Source organism: Schistosoma haematobium, chromosome 1 (genome assembly GCF_000699445.3).
Source record: "Schistosoma haematobium chromosome 1, whole genome shotgun sequence".
NCBI classification, from domain to species: Eukaryota; Metazoa; Platyhelminthes; class Trematoda; order Strigeidida; family Schistosomatidae; genus Schistosoma; species Schistosoma haematobium.
This window is the reverse complement of record NC_067196.1, coordinates 19,136,822-19,154,794: the sequence shown is the minus strand read 5'-3', so window position 1 is coordinate 19,154,794 and position 17,973 is coordinate 19,136,822. Positions and strand designations below refer to the sequence as shown.

The 17,973-nt window shown below is 35.9% G+C and overlaps 1 protein-coding gene across 1 annotated transcript in view; it reads right to left on the bottom strand.

Moving 5' to 3' along the window:
• The window catches only part of MS3_00004320 (uncharacterized protein), a 91,611-nt gene extending 84,238 nt beyond the window's left edge, over positions 1-7,373 (bottom strand). Inside the window, exons 1-6 of the mRNA XM_051212225.1 lie at positions 7,227-7,373; positions 7,017-7,188; positions 6,855-6,972; positions 4,760-4,894; positions 2,978-3,158; positions 646-671 (exon numbers count right to left, since the gene is read on the bottom strand). Coding sequence (XP_051073332.1) covers positions 646-671; positions 2,978-3,158; positions 4,760-4,894; positions 6,855-6,972; positions 7,017-7,051 — 495 coding nt within the window. The 5' untranslated portion in view covers positions 7,052-7,188; positions 7,227-7,373. The remainder of the gene's footprint in view (positions 1-645; positions 672-2,977; positions 3,159-4,759; positions 4,895-6,854; positions 6,973-7,016; positions 7,189-7,226) is intronic.
• Between the last annotated feature and the right edge of the window lie 10,600 nt (positions 7,374-17,973).

Below are 17,973 nucleotides of genomic sequence, written 5' to 3'. Positions count from 1 at the left end.
AAGACTGAATGAGTGAGGTTCAATTGTGCAAGTACAATTATGACATAAATGATTAGCCTTAAAGTGAAGAAAAAATCAAACTAAGATTGTTTTCAGTTCATTGGCAAATTAACGTAAACAACAACAATAAATGTTTCTACGCTTTCAAAACAATTGATATTTTTTATTATAGGGTATTATGGAGGTTGCTAGATTCCAGTTTGTTTCACAAATTGTTGTTAGTTAAACAACTACTGAAAGCAACGGAAAGCTACTTTTTCCTAATAGGAGATGCCTTAGTAGTGGTTTACATGTAAACCATTGAATAGCAACAGTGTGCCGAGGATTGAACACTCGTTACAAAGTTTAAGAATCTCCAGTTTGATCACCGGTGGGGTAGTGAATGAACACTACTGAGGAGTTCCATGCAAGTGTTTCCCAGTTTTCATTTACAATTTTCATTAACATCAGTCCCTAATGTAAACTGTGAAATCAAGGTTTCATTTTTTAAAAATTCTCTTGTACATACAACATACCAACACGAAAGCATATGAATTTATGCATAAACAGCACTTAATACGTTCAAAAATTAAAAGTCACCAGACATGTAACAACATAAATAAATAAATAAATATTGAATTGTATTATTATCAGTGCATAAATTACCTCATGTTTCAAAGAAATATAGTAAACTAGGTTAAAAGAGAAAAAATAAATCACATTTTCAATTTGTGGTCATTTATTTTTGAATGCTTATTTTAGATTCATTAAACTAAGTCTGCATGGGTAGTAGAATTATAACAATCCCTAATAGCAACTGATAACCATGGTATCTTAAACGTCTGTTTAAATTTCGTAGCCTCTTAAACAATTTGACTATTAAACAATTATTTTAAAATCCACTAGGAACAAGAACATCCATTGAAATAATGATCCATAAAGTAGACAAACTTGGATTGTAGTATATTTGTATGTGTGAAAGATTGGTGCTTTTTTACCTAGCAATCAGCATTTAAATCAAAAAGCGTTTTCGCCAGAAAATTTTACTCATAAAAAGTGTGTTATGTCTTCAATGAAACAGATAAAATCTAGGGTTGTAGATAAATTTTTCGACTTAATATGAATCTTTCCATAATGAGAACCATCGATCAAAGGGTTACATCTATGATGAATATTATCTGATCTAGTAAGTAAACAGTTATTTGTGAGTATTTTTACGTTGGGATTAAGACTACCAGTAGCATTCAAGTTGTGTTCTGTTCTATTCGAAACACTTCAACTGGACATACCTGCATCCTGTCTTATTCTTTAAATAAAGATTTGAATTTGGTACCTTTCGTTTCAAGCGCTAAGGCGTTACCAAGTGTGTTCTTGAGTTTAAGTACTTATAACTTGCTTGACAGGAATGAAGTTATTAGAAGTTGTTTATGACTTCCCGTTGTTGAAACTCAGAGATCCAACTGATTAGTCTCTATATGAACATAAATATTTGAATACAAGTATATCCAGCTGAGTCCCATTTAGTATGAAACTTAAGTCTTGGATCCCAGCGTTAGTGACAATTCAAATATAGTGAAACATATGACAGAAGTTATATCAAGGCAACCCTTCCATGATGCACATATGACAAGAAAAATCGACCAATTTCAGCCTAAAATTTCCGCACAGTGAAATCACAAATCAATACTGATTGTTTGAAAGGTTGGTTATTTACACTGGTTCGCTTTCACGTCATATCTCCGAATTTCTTAAACGGAAATGTCAAGTAATGTTCAATCAGTTTTAAACTATTAGGATTTTAAAATGTAAGTTCCGTTATCAGAAATATTTTATATGTCAGGGATACCATATTGTTTATTTGTCAGATTGGTTATTTAGAAAAGTATCTACCATTCAACGATTCAATCATTTTTAAAATGAATAATTGCACATTCTGTAGTTTAAATGTTAGACAAAACTTATTCAACGATTTTCTGAAAATTAACAAAATTAAAAACTTAGCAATATGATTTGAAGGTATCTCCCTTTTCTTCTTTTTGAGAAATGATAGATCACAAGGTAGAAACTATTGCCAATAGATTTTAAAAGCTTTTAGCAATGGACTCTGGTAGTTTCGAGGACGATGACTGGATGCTTTCCATTAGTGGTTTTATTCATGGTTATTCTAGTTAGCGCCATTCGTTGACATTTATTATTGGAGGCTTAAAGAGTTTCAATCTAGAAAATGATTTATTTTGTAGGTCGTTCTTGAATTAATTATTCAAAGTTGTTAAAAATTCAAATATCATTTTCGGATGGTTTCACTAGCCCTCAACATCAAAAGGCGATGATATATAGTTGTACTTGATAGACGGTATAGGCTCTTTAATACAGTGGTATGAATGATGATGAAGAATAAAATTCTCTCCTACAGTCACACGTTTACAAGCGCTTTCAGAGATACATTATTCACTGCTCTAAATAGCGAGGGGGATCCTACAAAGTAACAGAGCCAAAGCGAACTCAAAACTCCTAATCTAGACTCAGAGTGGCCATTTATGGGAGTTGAGAAACATTGGATTCAAACAAATGGAAGCTGTAGGACGAAGGATTCTAGTGAAATGAATGACATTTGAACTTAATTGGTTACTGACTTATAATAAATCGTACCTCTTGTGTTTCAGTGTATTTTTGGCTTACAAGTTAGAGAAACGGTCTCTGAAGAAGAAGAAGAAGCCAGTATTACATTAAGCGCCTGAACAATATTTTAAAAAAGTCTAATGGAAAAGGTAGACTCCGAAATATTTAAGGGGTATTTCCATCCAAATATTCACTTCGTACAAACGTTTACCAGGAGTTCAAGTTCAAATAAATGCCTATAGTCCATGTTATTTAACTAGATTACAATCATTATGTATAGAATTTATCTTAGTCAAGTTTTATTGCCATTTCCCATTTAGTAAATTCATCATCATTTCTAATAAATTAGAAGAAAAGCCTAAACATGTCGACAACTTACCAGCATCTGTAACACCTAAATCAATTGGTATTTTATAACTTTTAGTCCACCAACAAGAAAATATAATAGAAACAACAAATACAACTAGAACAAGGGATATAATTGTAACGCATAACAGTTGTAAATAGATTTTCTCTTCTTCACCATCATTACGATGAGCTGGAGATGAAAACTGTGGATACTGAAAATAATTTTTTTCAAAGAGAAAAGATTAGACCACACACAAAATGCATTATTTTCAAAAATCAGAAACAAATACTTCTTAGCACAAGATTTCAATAAATGAATAAAGAATATTTAACATTCAATGATTACATGTGTTATTCTAATCATTTACTTTTTTAAAAGGGAAGTATTTTCAAGAACTAATTCAAGTTCATATTATTGTTATCATAGCGGCAGATATTTTAGTTCGTACATAATAGGATAGAACTTGACATAATTTTATGGTTATATCCCATAAGATTGAAAACTCAGTACGAAAAGAACAACTATCAAGTAAGATTAGATTAAATAAGAAACTTCAGATACCTTTGACTGCTTCACATAGTCAATTACTTCAAAGAAGTTCGAATTAATTTTGTAGACAGTTCTATTCATCACAGCATAATCTGTGATGAAAATGAGTGAGTAAAGGTGATACTTCAATTGTGATACACATAATAATGGAGGATAATTTACTAAATGCATACAACTTTAATTTCAAATAAAGCGTAATATTTAATTCTCTTTGGAAATAATGGCAATAGCAGTCAGTAAACACATCTAGGTAATAGCAATATCATAGGAAAGTAATGTTACCAAAAACATTTCACTGCTCCGATTAAATTTTCTGGTACAGATTTTAAGAAACACGAACTTAATCGCTAATTTTTGGGAAAGGGCAATCTCACTGTTCGCATAAAACAAAAGACCCAACAAATCCCTCGTAGAAAATTCACTGATGCTGTGGTGTGTGCTACTTATATTGACGTAAGTAGTATATGAAGTTACTCGTGAACAGTAGGTCTGGCAACAGAGAGACAAGAGGATCGAACAGTAAAGAATGGAAACAGGATGCGATTTGTATGAAAATGCAAGAACAATGAAGTCTGAGTCAATTTGGGACAATTGATGGACATTTTGCAAATTAAGCATTTACTTTATGATTGCTAAATTTTGTTAACAAGTCCTGTAAGTTTGTGTTAAATACATTCGACTGTCCCCACTGGTGTTCTTGTTCACTACAATACAATTGAAATAGGTATGAAATGTTTTGACATTATAGATGGTAAGTAAAGAGCAATCTATGTTTGAAATTTTCAACAACTTTTTCTAGACTTTTTAAGTTATGATAGATGAAGTAATTTAAGTTTATTTATGTTACAATCGAATACTAATTGTATTTACAGTGAAGAAACGTTTTCACTGACCGGGTAGATATCAGTTTGAGATAAGTTATTTGGACAATTGAAGAGTCTATCTTGAAATTGATTCCCACTCTGCTGACGGAAAATAAATATTTGCCAAGAATAATCATCATGTAACTATAAATAGCATAGCTATGTCGGCCAATGGAGTCATGGTGAACCATTATAAATAAAAATATCTGTTTCATCAGTGTGTCTAAACTGGGAGTTTACGTATTCAATCAGTTTTCAAATAAAGGGTTGTATTGAAACTAACCAAAATGTCCTCTATATTCTGTACATATACACAAATACGACGTGAAAAATGTCTGTAATACTAAGAATATTCTCACAAAGTTAAATGCGTAGGAAATATTGTTGCATCAAAACATACCAGTTCAACGAAAAGTGAATCTTCTGTACTTCTTAGACGATATTTCAATCTTTCTTGATCACTTAAGTGACTACCAGTTATATTAATAAGTATCTGGAATTCGTCTACAGGAGATTCAGAAATTTCTACTGTACCCTAAAAGATAAAAAGTAAATAGGTTTGTAGAATGTAAAATCCACTAAATGCTTTATTGATACAGATTACATGCTATCATTACAAAGAATCATGAGTTCTTTAAGAGTTAAACGAAACTACAATATTTACAAAATGACTTTTAAATTTTATGCTAGGAATTTTGTTGAAGTACCCTAATATGATACCATCAAATGAGTGATGAGTTTATAAGATAATGAGCGCTTCATGTGTGATGGAAATACGATAATCGATTTTAAATGGATTTTATTAGAGAAATCGAACGAGCGTTTTATGTTTATCCATCTATCACGCTACTTGCATACTAACTCACATGTTTGTACGCAGAAACCTTGAATGTATTTATCTGAAACTTTGAATTTTGAAGGTCTATGGTGAATAAATCCAAGTTCCAAAAACGTTCAGATGTTACTCAATTCATTCATACTAAGATAATACTGGTATGGGTTGTAAAACGCATTTGTCTAATAAACCAACACTGATTAGCCTAAAAGTGCAGAGATCCAATGTATTTTCGAAAAAGTTTATTTTTCGTCGAAATAAACGAAAAAATCTAGTTTAATACACAGATATATATATGTTTATGTACATCTAAAATAAACATAATATATTCTTGTAAAAAACAGTAGCGTACCACTTTATTGCATTAGTAAAGTGAAATAAGTAGCATCGTTAGTCCTTGTGATGACAGAATGAATAAGAAACTATACATCTCAACGTAATAAATAATGGAAATAAAAAAGACGTAATGTGTTGTATACGATGGAAACTAATGTGGGTAATCAGGAAATATGAGCTCGTGTATCTGTTGTTCTATTAGAAACAGCTTTTGTTACATAGTAATATCAGATGAAAAGCCCTTGAGAACTAGTGAAGATTTAACTGTTAGTGACTACAACATGTAGTCACAGTTTTATCTGTTGACGAATTGAAAACAAATTTAGAAAAACTGATCGGTTCTCGTCTCTAGGACCACAAAAAGCTTGTATCATTCCAAAACTGACAGTGAGATTGAAGCACACCATATCACGTAGTAAATAAATGAACAATATTTAACAATTAAACGGCAGATCAGTTATATCATGTGTAAAATTCATAATGCATTAGGAGCTGCATAAATGCAATAAAAGATTCTGATTCAGAAGCCAAAACATGTCGTTATTTGGCTTCAAACCAGATACAACTATGAATAAACAAACATGAAAAGTATATTCAAATGAAGATCGGCAATTTCAAAATGGTGGAGGACTACGTTCGTAACAAATGAAAACTAGTGAAATAAATTAGGTCTCTAGAATAAAAGCCAGTGAAACCGCTCAACGTACAGGTGTCAAAAGTATTCTGAGTTTGGTAAAACCCTAACCAGTAACATTTTCTAAAATCAAAACGTACCAATCCAGTAAAATCAGGAGTTAGAAGCGAAGAGGCTCGAAGATGTATTTGATAGAATATTGATACATCGATAAGTAACTAGTCTAAACTGACCAGTGGTTGTAGGAGAAGTCAAGCAAGGTGCACTCACTCGTGATCTGGTGCGGATGAATGACCGAGCGCCTTCAGCTAGGTGAGGCCATTAAAACTAACGTGGCCAGCATAAAATACCAAAGACTTACAGAGCTATTGATTTCGAGGATTTATTTACCACTAAAAATCAAACACCTTGTGCAAAATCATACGATACCATCCATCAATACACTGGTCTTAACACTTATGAACTTGTAATTATTAAAACCAATACAGCGATGTTTCTGCAACTATATAAATTATCAAGTAACTACATTTAGTATTCTTACATTTCAACTAGCCATATTCAGTCAAGAAAAAAACATAAGGTAAATCGAAGAACACCTTACTACAGACATATTTTAAAATGATGCAAAGATGCTTACAAGATCTCTGGGTAAAGACGAAACTATTCTCAAATTTCACGATGGGAACTTACCTCATACGGATTCTGAAGAATAAGGTCCCAGGACCGGCTGAGTGGTAATCTTGACAATAACTCAGGCTGATCGATGAGGATGAGATCATTGAAGTCTCCTGATTTGACTAAGTAAATTCTAAGTAAGTAATATCATAGATGTCTAATCAAAATAAGTGTTACCTTAAAATAAAAAGACAGAAAGTAAAAATAACCATATTGTGTCGTAAAATCTACGGAATGGGCGTGATAACCATTACGGAAAGTTTTGCGATGATTTGTAGATATGGGACAGTTTACTTTTCATTTTAGAGTAAGTTTTGTACCGAGGGAGTGTGCTGAGAATTATTGAAATCTGTAAGCATTAAAAGTCAAAAAACAACAAACAATTACCTAAATTTATAAGTTAAACCCACAATCAACTGTAAGTTTTAATGAAGGCATGATATTGTGACATTTTAATAACAAAAACTAAGGTTAACATAATAAGACATTGAATACAGAGTAGATTTTCAAATGTAGCTCATTAATGAGGCCGAATAAACCGACTAGGTAAAACAAATTCTTAGCCCAAAAATGTAAAGCAATGAATAATAGAATTTGTTAGGTCCTATTTTCAACGGTGTCAGAAAATAAAAGATTTATATTCTTACTGTATATATTGTTTCGCCGAACCGTTGAGTATGACAAGCAATTCGGAGCTCTTGATGTTCGAAAAGATTTCTTAACTGATGTACAGATTTTATTCACTCAACTTTAGTTGTAATTTTAAATGAAAAGAAGATAAAAGAGTCACTTTTCGGCAACAAAAGCTAGTTTGGTTAGTCAGTAATCTGACTACCTTCCAACATCCAATACCAGTCGTGCTTGTGATGGGGCATTTAGCGCTTAAACTCCAAGGTATGACTTTTAGCGAATGGCCCTTATTCTTAAATGGTTGTAGATAATTCTCCAGCAATAATCTAGATCCAACAATTTTTGAGTGAAAACCTTGGATTTTAATGAGATGCTTGTATCTATGACTTACGCCGGACCACTATGATTTTTGTGAGTGGTAAACAATACCTTCTGGGAAGAATATGTATTGTATAAACAAACATGAACAAAATGCTCCAAAAACGATGGAATCGGATTCAACTATTTCTTAAATATAAGAAGGTTTCTATTTACAATCCCTATTGCCTACGGTTGAACTAATCACAACCCATTACCTTTGCAAGTGTTCAAGAGAGCAGTTAGCTATTATTTCCTCAACAAGCATCAAATCTAATTTTTGGTACAAATCTAAAAATTGTGGGATATTTCTCTGCGCAGGTGAACTATCCAGTTGCTTAGTAACATCCCTTGATCACATTCGTTCTTTTGGCTTTCGCTACTCTGATTCCCAAACCATGAAAAGCTACTACATTAGCTCTGAATGACTGAGCTGTGAACTCGAGGAATCCAAATAGCGTACCAACCATACTAACGACTGAATTTAACCCCACATCTACATCACATAGACCATAAGACACGACGTTATCGGTATCAACAATAATGAAATATTTTCTAATTTGCACTAGATGAACAAGGACAGATGAAAAGAATGATAACCAAAATTGAATGTAACTTCCAGCCTTTGGTAGGTTCACGTCTCGCCTGAAGGTACTTCGTTTGCTCAGGGAGAGTTAGGAGTGTTTGGATCAGTAAATGAGATTATGTGGAAGAGAAATGAATGAGAAAAAAGGTGGATCGACGACTCTAAACACACAGAATAATGGAAGAAATCGACAGCAATTATATATATCATAAACGTAAGACTAAGACAGTTTGGCAATCGAAATTTGAAGTCAACAGCCCAAGGATTTGATTGTGCCTAAGAATGTGTATTCAAGTACTTGAATTGTCTACCATATGAAGTAGCGATAAACAATCAATCTGTAATCAAATTGAATGAATACAACTAAACTTAAATACTGGTAGCATTGGATTAGCACCAGATTTATACCCCATTGTGATTGAATAAGATTTTTATTGACTATGGTACATCGAATCGTCAGCAATTACATTAGAACAGAAATTGTGCTGACAATAGGTACCTAGTAATATTATTGTAGTAAAATAAATCCAGGACGTCATTTTACTAGTTCAAACCGAATCGTATTGAAATGCATCCAAATTTCTGTTGTCAATTAGTAGACGTGCCTCAAGTATTTATTCATCAATATGACAAGAGAATGTTAATTACAAGCAAAAGGACAGGTGATGAAACAAAAGCATATTAAGACTCACGTGTAATGCATTCGAGTTTGCCATACAGTTGAGGACAAACTAAAGAACTAAAGCATCTGACAGTTACATGCTCAGATATCGTATTCCAAAATGAGCTATGGTTATAAACATTTAACCTGTCCGTATTAAACACCATAACTACTCACTAAATGAGAAACGTTACTCTCACACTTTTCACAAACACAGAGTAGTAGAACAACACGGTAAGATGGAAAAGATCTTTGACGAAAAATTAGGGATTAGTTGGTTAATCGTGCCAATAATTTTGTTTAAACGATTGTTGTTTTTCGGAAGCTAACTGAGTGGAAAATTTATCCTCATCTAATTATTGAATTGAGTTACACACTACACCAGGTAACATCAAATGTATCAATCAGAATTCGAAAGAACGAATATTTCTAGTCACAAATAATATTGTATACGAATTCCAGAAAACTAAGCCAAATCAGCAATCAAACTGGTGGCTTTTGGAATCTTACAAGCAGTAATGATCGTTCGTTAGAAAACTCTGGACTAAAAGTAAGGGATTGTTGGGTAGAAATAAATTTGTAATCGGTTTTATTAAGTGTGTTAAAAATGGAATAGTGCTCTGATCTCATAAATAATATATTGTTCCTCAGAATTATAAGCAATAAACCTCAGAAAGTCAATTGTAGAAATAAAGAAAAGGAAAGGAATTCACATGTTTCAGTCATTAAGTTTTGTCTCTACTTGTCCACAATCAGTTACCAATTCGATTCACTTTAATCATCATGCATCAGTATCTGAACAAATATGGCCAATAACCAACACACTGATTGTGCAGTTATATATTTTATGCTGTGTTTAAGCCTACCACGATAATGCAGATAATTCTATACTGAGTACTTAGAGTTTGAGTTCTTGATTGTTTCTTGTGGAAGTTCTAGACTTATTGAGATAAGCACTATCTCGTTATGTTATTTTAAAGTCACAAAAAAGTAGCCGAAACAGTCCCAAAAATTCTCAAACCCCCTATGTTTATTACTATAAAGAATGTTTGTGTTACTGAACGCCACGTCACCTCTCCCTTTAACTGCGGCAGAATTAAACCTAATCAGTAAGATTGCTCAAACTTCGAACATTGTATGTAGTGCCAATATCATTATGCAAACACTGGCATATATACACTAATTAGTGACCTAACGACAACCACATTCGTCTTGCCGTAACTTAGGTTTCTTCCTCCGTTTTCATTTGTAAGGTAATTTATTGTAACTACTATATTAACGTTTAAGGCTACACTTACGTATCCAAAGTTAGGTATTCCAGAATCTAATGACACTGTAATCAAGCTTTAAATACTCATATACCTACACCAAAAAAGTATTTGTTTTTGAAAAAATGACTGAAAATGAAATGGTGTTTTCCATCAAGGAAGAGTATAAGTCGGTGCGTAGTGCAACTGATGACCTTTCAGCTCTCTGCGACACAACCCAGACTCAAGATAAACGAAAATCATTTCTGGGGTAATTAAGGCCAGACTTTCTAATAAGCTTTGAAAATACGTGATACTAAGCTAACAAATTTTAAATGACGATTATTTTAATAGTATATAACTAATCTGCTACGTTAGAGACGATAAGATGTTCATTTAGTCCGCAAACGGAACAAAGACTTGTGACCAAATACCAATAAACTAGCTATTCTGATGCGTCCCAGCCCCGCTAATTAAAGAGAGAAGTCAAAGTCCGAACGGGGAAGTATGTTCCACAAAAAGCCTGAAGAATGAGCAAGAACAACAGACACAAATCAAAACGTATATATACAGCACAAAACCGTCCTTGAGAAGCGTTACGAAATAGCATACTGAAAAACATAACGGACCAATAGCGTTTCAGATTCTCTCAAGTGGAAAATACGACATGAAGGTGAAAAGAGAGCTTTTAGCGCCGAAAAAACAAATTCAAATTTTCAAAATGAAATTGCAATATCAGGACCTTTTCTAGGTGAGTTCTGGGGATCTAACGTCCCCAACATAATTGAACTTGCTTTTATGTGTTATCTCCATTACTGCTACTCGATTAATGCAAGCTTTTTAATGGTAAAATAAATCACGAGCCAATTCGAAATTGTGTATATACAGTGTGGTGGACCAAAAGTATAATAACCAAAAACTAGCGATAAAGTTATTACATCCAAAAGTTAATGTAACAATAACAATTTATAAATTAGTAACACAAAATAAAAGTTCAGGGATGTTACTTAAATCAGCTAGTTGTTGCGTATTCCGTTGAGTTTTGGTCCCAAAATCCACAATTATAAATGAGTAATAACTCCAATGAGGTAAATATGACTCCAGTAAGTTTCTTTGACGTAGGATGTAATAGAAATGGCACAGCAGTTTAAAATGTGGATAATATTCAGTTTAGAATGCAATTGACTTGGTAACGAGCGAGAATAGAACAATGGGTATGTGCGTAGTAGTGTATTTGCGAACAACCAAAAGTGTGTCACGCTATGTTAGAATCACAACGGAAAGTGTGCTCAAGGTCATTTACTAAAACAACAGGTACAATCATTTAATGATAAATGTACATGCAGTGAGAAATTGACAAAATAAATACAAATAATATTAAAAACTATTTACAAAATAAGCTTGTCTGACCTATCTCCACATAGCTCCCCCAGAGTGTCCGGAGGTAACACTGGTTATAATAACAAAAAATGTAAGAATATGATATATATGTATATACAAAAATAATATTTACAGTTATAGCTAACAAAAATGTGGAGATGAGTATGACATGTAGCAGAGATGTAGCATAGCATAATAAACACACACACACACAAAAAAAGAAGACGCTGTCATTTAATGTCTTGGTTGGCTAACAATGATAATAATAATGTGCAAAACTGCTAATGACCCAAAAAAAATGAACTGTTTATTTTTTTGTTTTTGTTTTTTTTTGTGTACAATAAATGGGTAATTAAATCGAGTTTACTCGTTTATTATAGTAACAAAAAATTTTTTTATAAAAAATAAATGTGACAAAACGAATAATTGTGGAAAAATGCACTTATGTACACTGTAGAAAAGAAAAAAATTTTTTTGGATGGGATTGATAGTGTAGGTCCTCGATAATTGTATGCTTTGATTGTTTTAGTTTTGTTTTTATATGGCAAAATGTACGTAACGCTTTGGTTTTTTTATAAGTCTCCCAGAACGTGTTAAACAAGAGGGTGTAGTGCTAAGTTTTTCCTGTTCCTCTTGTTTCTTAGCAATTGATGGGAGTGATTGTTTGTTCGCAGTATTGTCTTCTGTGTCTTGAGGGACTTCGTAGAAAGCTGGTTTTACTCGGTCTATGGAAATAGTTTGCTTGTTGCCATCTCTGTTGATGATGAAGTATTTTTGTGTGCGTTTAATTACTTTATAGGGGCCTTCATATGGTGGTGTCAGTGGCTTTTTCACCGCGTCTACTCGAACAAAAACAAATTTGCACGTTTCTAAATGTTTATCGAGATGGACTCGGTTGTTGTATTCTGGAGGTGGTATTGCTCTAATGTTCTGCATCATTTGTAGTAATCTGCTTACAAAACGAGAAGGGTTTCCTGGAGTTGTGGGTTCATTCTTGACCAGTTGTCCTGGTAACGTTAATGTCGTGCCATAGACTATTTCAGCGGCCGTGCATCCGATGTCTTCCTTTACTGACGAGCGAATCCCAAGGAGAACGAGCGGTAAAGCATCGCTCCATTTTGAAAAGTCCGGTTGTGCCATCAGAGAGCTTTTTAGTTGGCGATGGAATCTTTCGACCATGCCATTAGCTGCCGGATGATAAGCTGTCGTTTTAACATGTTTTACTCCAAGAAGTTTAGTGAACTCGTCAAATAGGACGGATTGGAATTGGGGACCGCGATCTGTTGTGATTGTTGATGGTACGCCAAAGTTGGGTATTCAGCCGTCGAGGAAAACTGAAGCCACTGTCTCTGCTGATGTGTCTTTAATGGGGCATGCTTTGGCCCATCTTGTGAACCTATCTATTGCTGTGAGGATATGTGTGAAAGAGTTTGATGGTGGCAGAGGCCCAACTAAATCTAAATGCACGTGCTGGAAGCGTTTATCAGGGATGGGGAACTTCCCAATTGGACTGGAGGTGTGTTTCTGCGTTTTACTGCGTTGGCACTGGAGACAGCTACGTGTCCATCGTTTAACATCCGAGTTGATTTTAGGCCACACAAAACGTTCGGTAATGAGCTTTGTTGTTGCTCTGATGCCTGGACGTGAAAGACCGTGCAAGTGCTGAAATATTTTTCGTCGGCAAGCGTGTGGTACAAACGGACGATTGTTGCCTGTTGAAGTGTCGCACATGATGAATGCATCTGAAAGAGGAATTGGTACAGGTTTGAGATCTAAGCTAGACTTTTCTTTGCAGGCTTTTAATTCTGCATCGTCTGCTTGTAATTTAGCCAAGGTTTCAAGGCTGATGTCATGATTGAGTACCATCGTATTGATATCCCTCCTAGATGGTGCATCTGCAACAATGTTCGTGTGACCTTTGATAAACCTGATATCTGTGGTGAATTGGGAGATATAATCAAGTTGTCTTGCTTCTTGTGGGGAGTGTTTGTCATACGATGTGCTAAAAGAATGGCAAAGGGGTTTGTGATCTGTCATAATGATGAAATCACGACCCTGTAGCAAAATGTTGAAATGCTTTACTGCTAAATATATAGCTAAGAGTTCGCGTCCAAAAGTACTATAACGTTCCTGGGCTGGTGACAGTCTTTTGGAGGAAAACGCTATGGGAGTAGTCATGTTGTTTACCTGTTGTTGTGGTACTGCCCTGACGGCTTTTTGCGATGCATCCGTACACAACACTGTGTTGTGGGGTCAGTATTTAGATGTTGTAGCATGGTGGCATTAGCTATCATCGACTTTGCTTTTTCGAATGCTGTTTTGGCGTCAGGGGGTAGGTTGAATGTCTGATTCTTCTCTTTCTTCGTACCTTTTTTGTCGGCTTTCAGCAGATCGGTTAATGGCTGTAACACTTCAGCACAACGTGGTAAGAAGCGGCGACAAAAATTACACATACCGAGGAAGCGTCGTAATGACTTCACCGAGGTTGGTTCGGGATAATTGGTAATAGCTTCAACCTTTTCTGGGAGTGGTTTGATGCCTTGAGAGTCGATGTAATGTCCCAAAAACTCCAAGGCTTGGACTGCGAATATGCATTTCGAAGGATTGATGACAACACCATGTTTTTTAAAACGATCAAAAAGGATCTGGACATGTTGGATGTGCTCTTCTAAAAATGAGCTTGCAATCAGAACATCGTCGATGTAGGCAAACACAAAATCAAGGCCTCTTGTTACGTCATCCATGAAGCGTTGGAATGTCTGCGCAGCGTTTTTCAGTCCGAATGGCATCCTTAGAAACTCAAACAAACCAAAAGGTGTTATTATGGCTGTTTTCTCAATGTCTTCCGGTGCCATTGGAATTTGGTGATATGCTCGCACTAGGTCGAGCTTCGAAAAAATGCATTTACCGTGTAGGTTTAATGAAAAATCGTGTATATGCGGAATTGGGTACTTGTCGGGAATGGTTTGATTGTTTAACCGTCGATAGTCACCACACGGACGCCAATCTTGGTCTTTCTTTGGTACCATGTGTAACGGCGAGGCCCAAGGGCTGTTGGATGATCTGATAATACCAAGTTGCATCATATGTTCAAAGTCTCTTTTAGCTACTTGCAACTAGCTTGGCGGTAGTCTCCTCGCCCTGGCCCTAATAGGTGGACCGGTGGTAATGATGTGGTGTTGCACCTGATGTGGATTACATTCCTTTTGATAATCTGATTTCGTGATGCATTCGTATTCTGACAGAATGTCGTTGAAAACGTTGTTCGCAGGTTTCAATATCCGTACACCATGGATTTCATAGTCGTCGGAAGGTGTACCATCTACCTGTAAACGTGTATTTGCGTCGATTAATCTCTTCTTGGTCATATCTACTAACAAATTGTAGGCACTGAGATAATCAGCTCCGAGGATGGGTCGTTTGACTTGGGCAACTATGAAAACTCATGTGAATCGTCTTCGGAGTCCGAGGTCTAATATAAGAGACTGCTCTCCGTAAGTTTTGATAATTGATTCGTTAGCCGCAATGAGAGACAGCTTAGTGTTTGTTGTCTTCGGGAGAGGTGAAGTGGGATAACGCTAATTTCTGCTCCTGTATCGACTAAAAAATCCGAGCCAGAAATGCGATCCCCGATGTGAAAAAGGCGGCTAACTTGTTGACCAGTAGCAGACACCACCATTACTGTCTGGCCGGCTCGTTTCCCTGATAATCTGGCTTGTTTGTCGTAAAGTTGCACGGTTTAGTGCAACGACGTGCTTTCTCTCCATAAGTTGAGTGATACCAACAAATGTCAGCTGCCCGTTTGGATGACCTTGATCGCTTTCTCGAGATCGATCTGGCAGGACGAGAGTGGATCGTGGCAATGGTCGCCTGCGACGATGCTACTTGCTGAGTTAAGTGTGCTATTTGCTGCTAAATGTCCAGAGGGGGTTCATCGTGTCTCTACTGGAGGTTTGTAGTGCATTCAAACACCGACTGTCGGGATAAATCTCCATCATCTTGTCTGCCATATCAGCTAGATCGTCGAGATTGACGGAAGTTCCTGATACGCTGGGAATTTGGGTGACGTTCTGTGGTAAACGTTGAAGCCATATCTGTTTAAGTAATGCGTCGTCTACCTTATATGACCCTGCTAAATGTTTCATATGCCGGAGTAATTGCGAGGGTCTCTTGTCCCCCAATTCGCAAGACGTTAGCAACTGATGCAGTCCTCTCTCGTCTGAAACCGAGGTGCGTTGGATTACGGCTGTCTTTATTTTATCATAAGGTTCTGATTCTGGTACATGGTCAATCAAGTCTCCTACTTCAGCAGCAATCTCTATGGGGAGTGCGCCAACTACATATGCATACTTTGTTGCCTGTGATCGTATGCCTCGTGCCATAAATAATGCGTCGACTTGTGCAAACCAGATTCTGGGATTATTTACACCGTACGTTGATAATCTTAACTCTGAAATAGCGTTGATCGAGTTTAAAGAATTATCTTCTGGTTGTGAAGAGTTCAAGGGGTTGGTCAGTGGACTATCTATATCTATGAGTTTACCAGTAGAGTTCATGATGGCAAAAACAAAAATATGGTTGTCAGGCCTATCTCCACAACAGCCTCTGAAATAGACTCTGTTTAGAGGAATAGAAACAAATGTAAGGGTGATGAAAAGAACACAATTGAGAGAAAAGCAACTGTTTAGTAACATGTGATTCCTTATTATATTTAGGCAGAAGTGCTCAAGAGTTTTATTTACATACCATTGGTTAATTGGCAGAATATATGGATTTGTAAAAACGTTATTAAAAATGCAGTTACGCTGAATCGCACTACAATGGACGTACTTTGATGCACCCTACATCGCGACATACATCTTGCGTCAACGAACTTGCTGGTGGCCAGTCTTTATCATTTTTTGCCACTGGCATTTTCTCTTCCCTGAAGGTCGAGCGTAGAAACCAAGTGGTTCGACTAATTTAACATCACTCTTTTGGAAACTAAACTCAGTGTAAACCGCCAACGTTCATAATCTATGTCGAATGGTAGGAGGCCTACTCGAGTTATACGGGAATTGTGTAACCAACAGCTAACGTCGAAGTCCCTCCACAAAGTAGGCATCTAGCGTGGATTACCCATGCGTCGTATCAATGTTCTATGAATGCTTTGATGACCGTACAATACGAAGGACGTCATTACAGAAATGTATCAGTAAAGGTAGGTGCAATCGAAATCGTGATCACCACCGAATGGGCCAGTTCATGGTGCACGATTAACTGATGCACGTCGGTTGTCGTTGACTTTGACAGGAACCAAGGATCTGTTCGATATTCCGTGACCCAAATCCCGGATGACCTCGCTATGGCTCAGTGACATCAGTATTTTAAGCTCCATCAGGTCTGTTTGAGTCCAAAAAATAGTTTGAATGCGTCACAAAATACAAATAAATTTGACTGTTAATGTCCACGATGAAAAACCACACAAGCAAACTCAATGTTAATTTTACAGAAGTAATAGACTGCTTACTCACTGTAGTGACCTAATTTTATCAAGAGAACGCGATTGGTTTAATGGAAACAATTATTATTATGACCAATTGTATCGGTGATTGTTTTACTGTACTTGTGTGTTTATCTGTACTAAAGACATTCTTCATTCCATTGATTGTGACCTTGCACGAACTTACATCTGCTCAGTAGTTCGACTTGTACTCCTCTGGCACGATCTCGGTATTATTCCGATATCACTAGATCTCCAACAAATACATCTCGACTACAGCCATCAACTGCCTTCTGATATTTGGCCTACAGGGGTCTTATCGGTTAACTGGCACGTAGTCTTCCTGTAGTGGTAATCATAATCAACTGCGACTCGACGCTACACTACAACTGGAGAGACGAATCTGGGAACACAACTCAACCTCTAGAAAATCTCCTAAAGTAGACTAATACTGTGAGTCCACTGTTGCTGCACATTTTCGTATTGATATTTTTCAATATATAAAATCCGGGCAACAACTGATGTGGAGGATAACGATAAGTTTTGCATTAATACAATAGACTCCAATATACGCTTACGGAATCTTAGGCGTCTTTCATCCGCTTGACGATATATTCCACGCTTTATCCCAGAAATTTCCCCAATTAACTATTCTCCTCTCTGACCTGGCTGCTTAGTATGGGACGCATACGCACTACCGCCTACCACCCAGCATCAAATGGTTTAGTTGAACGGTTTCATCGCCAACCTAAATGTGCTCTTTGAGCACACGAAAACAACAATTGGTACGA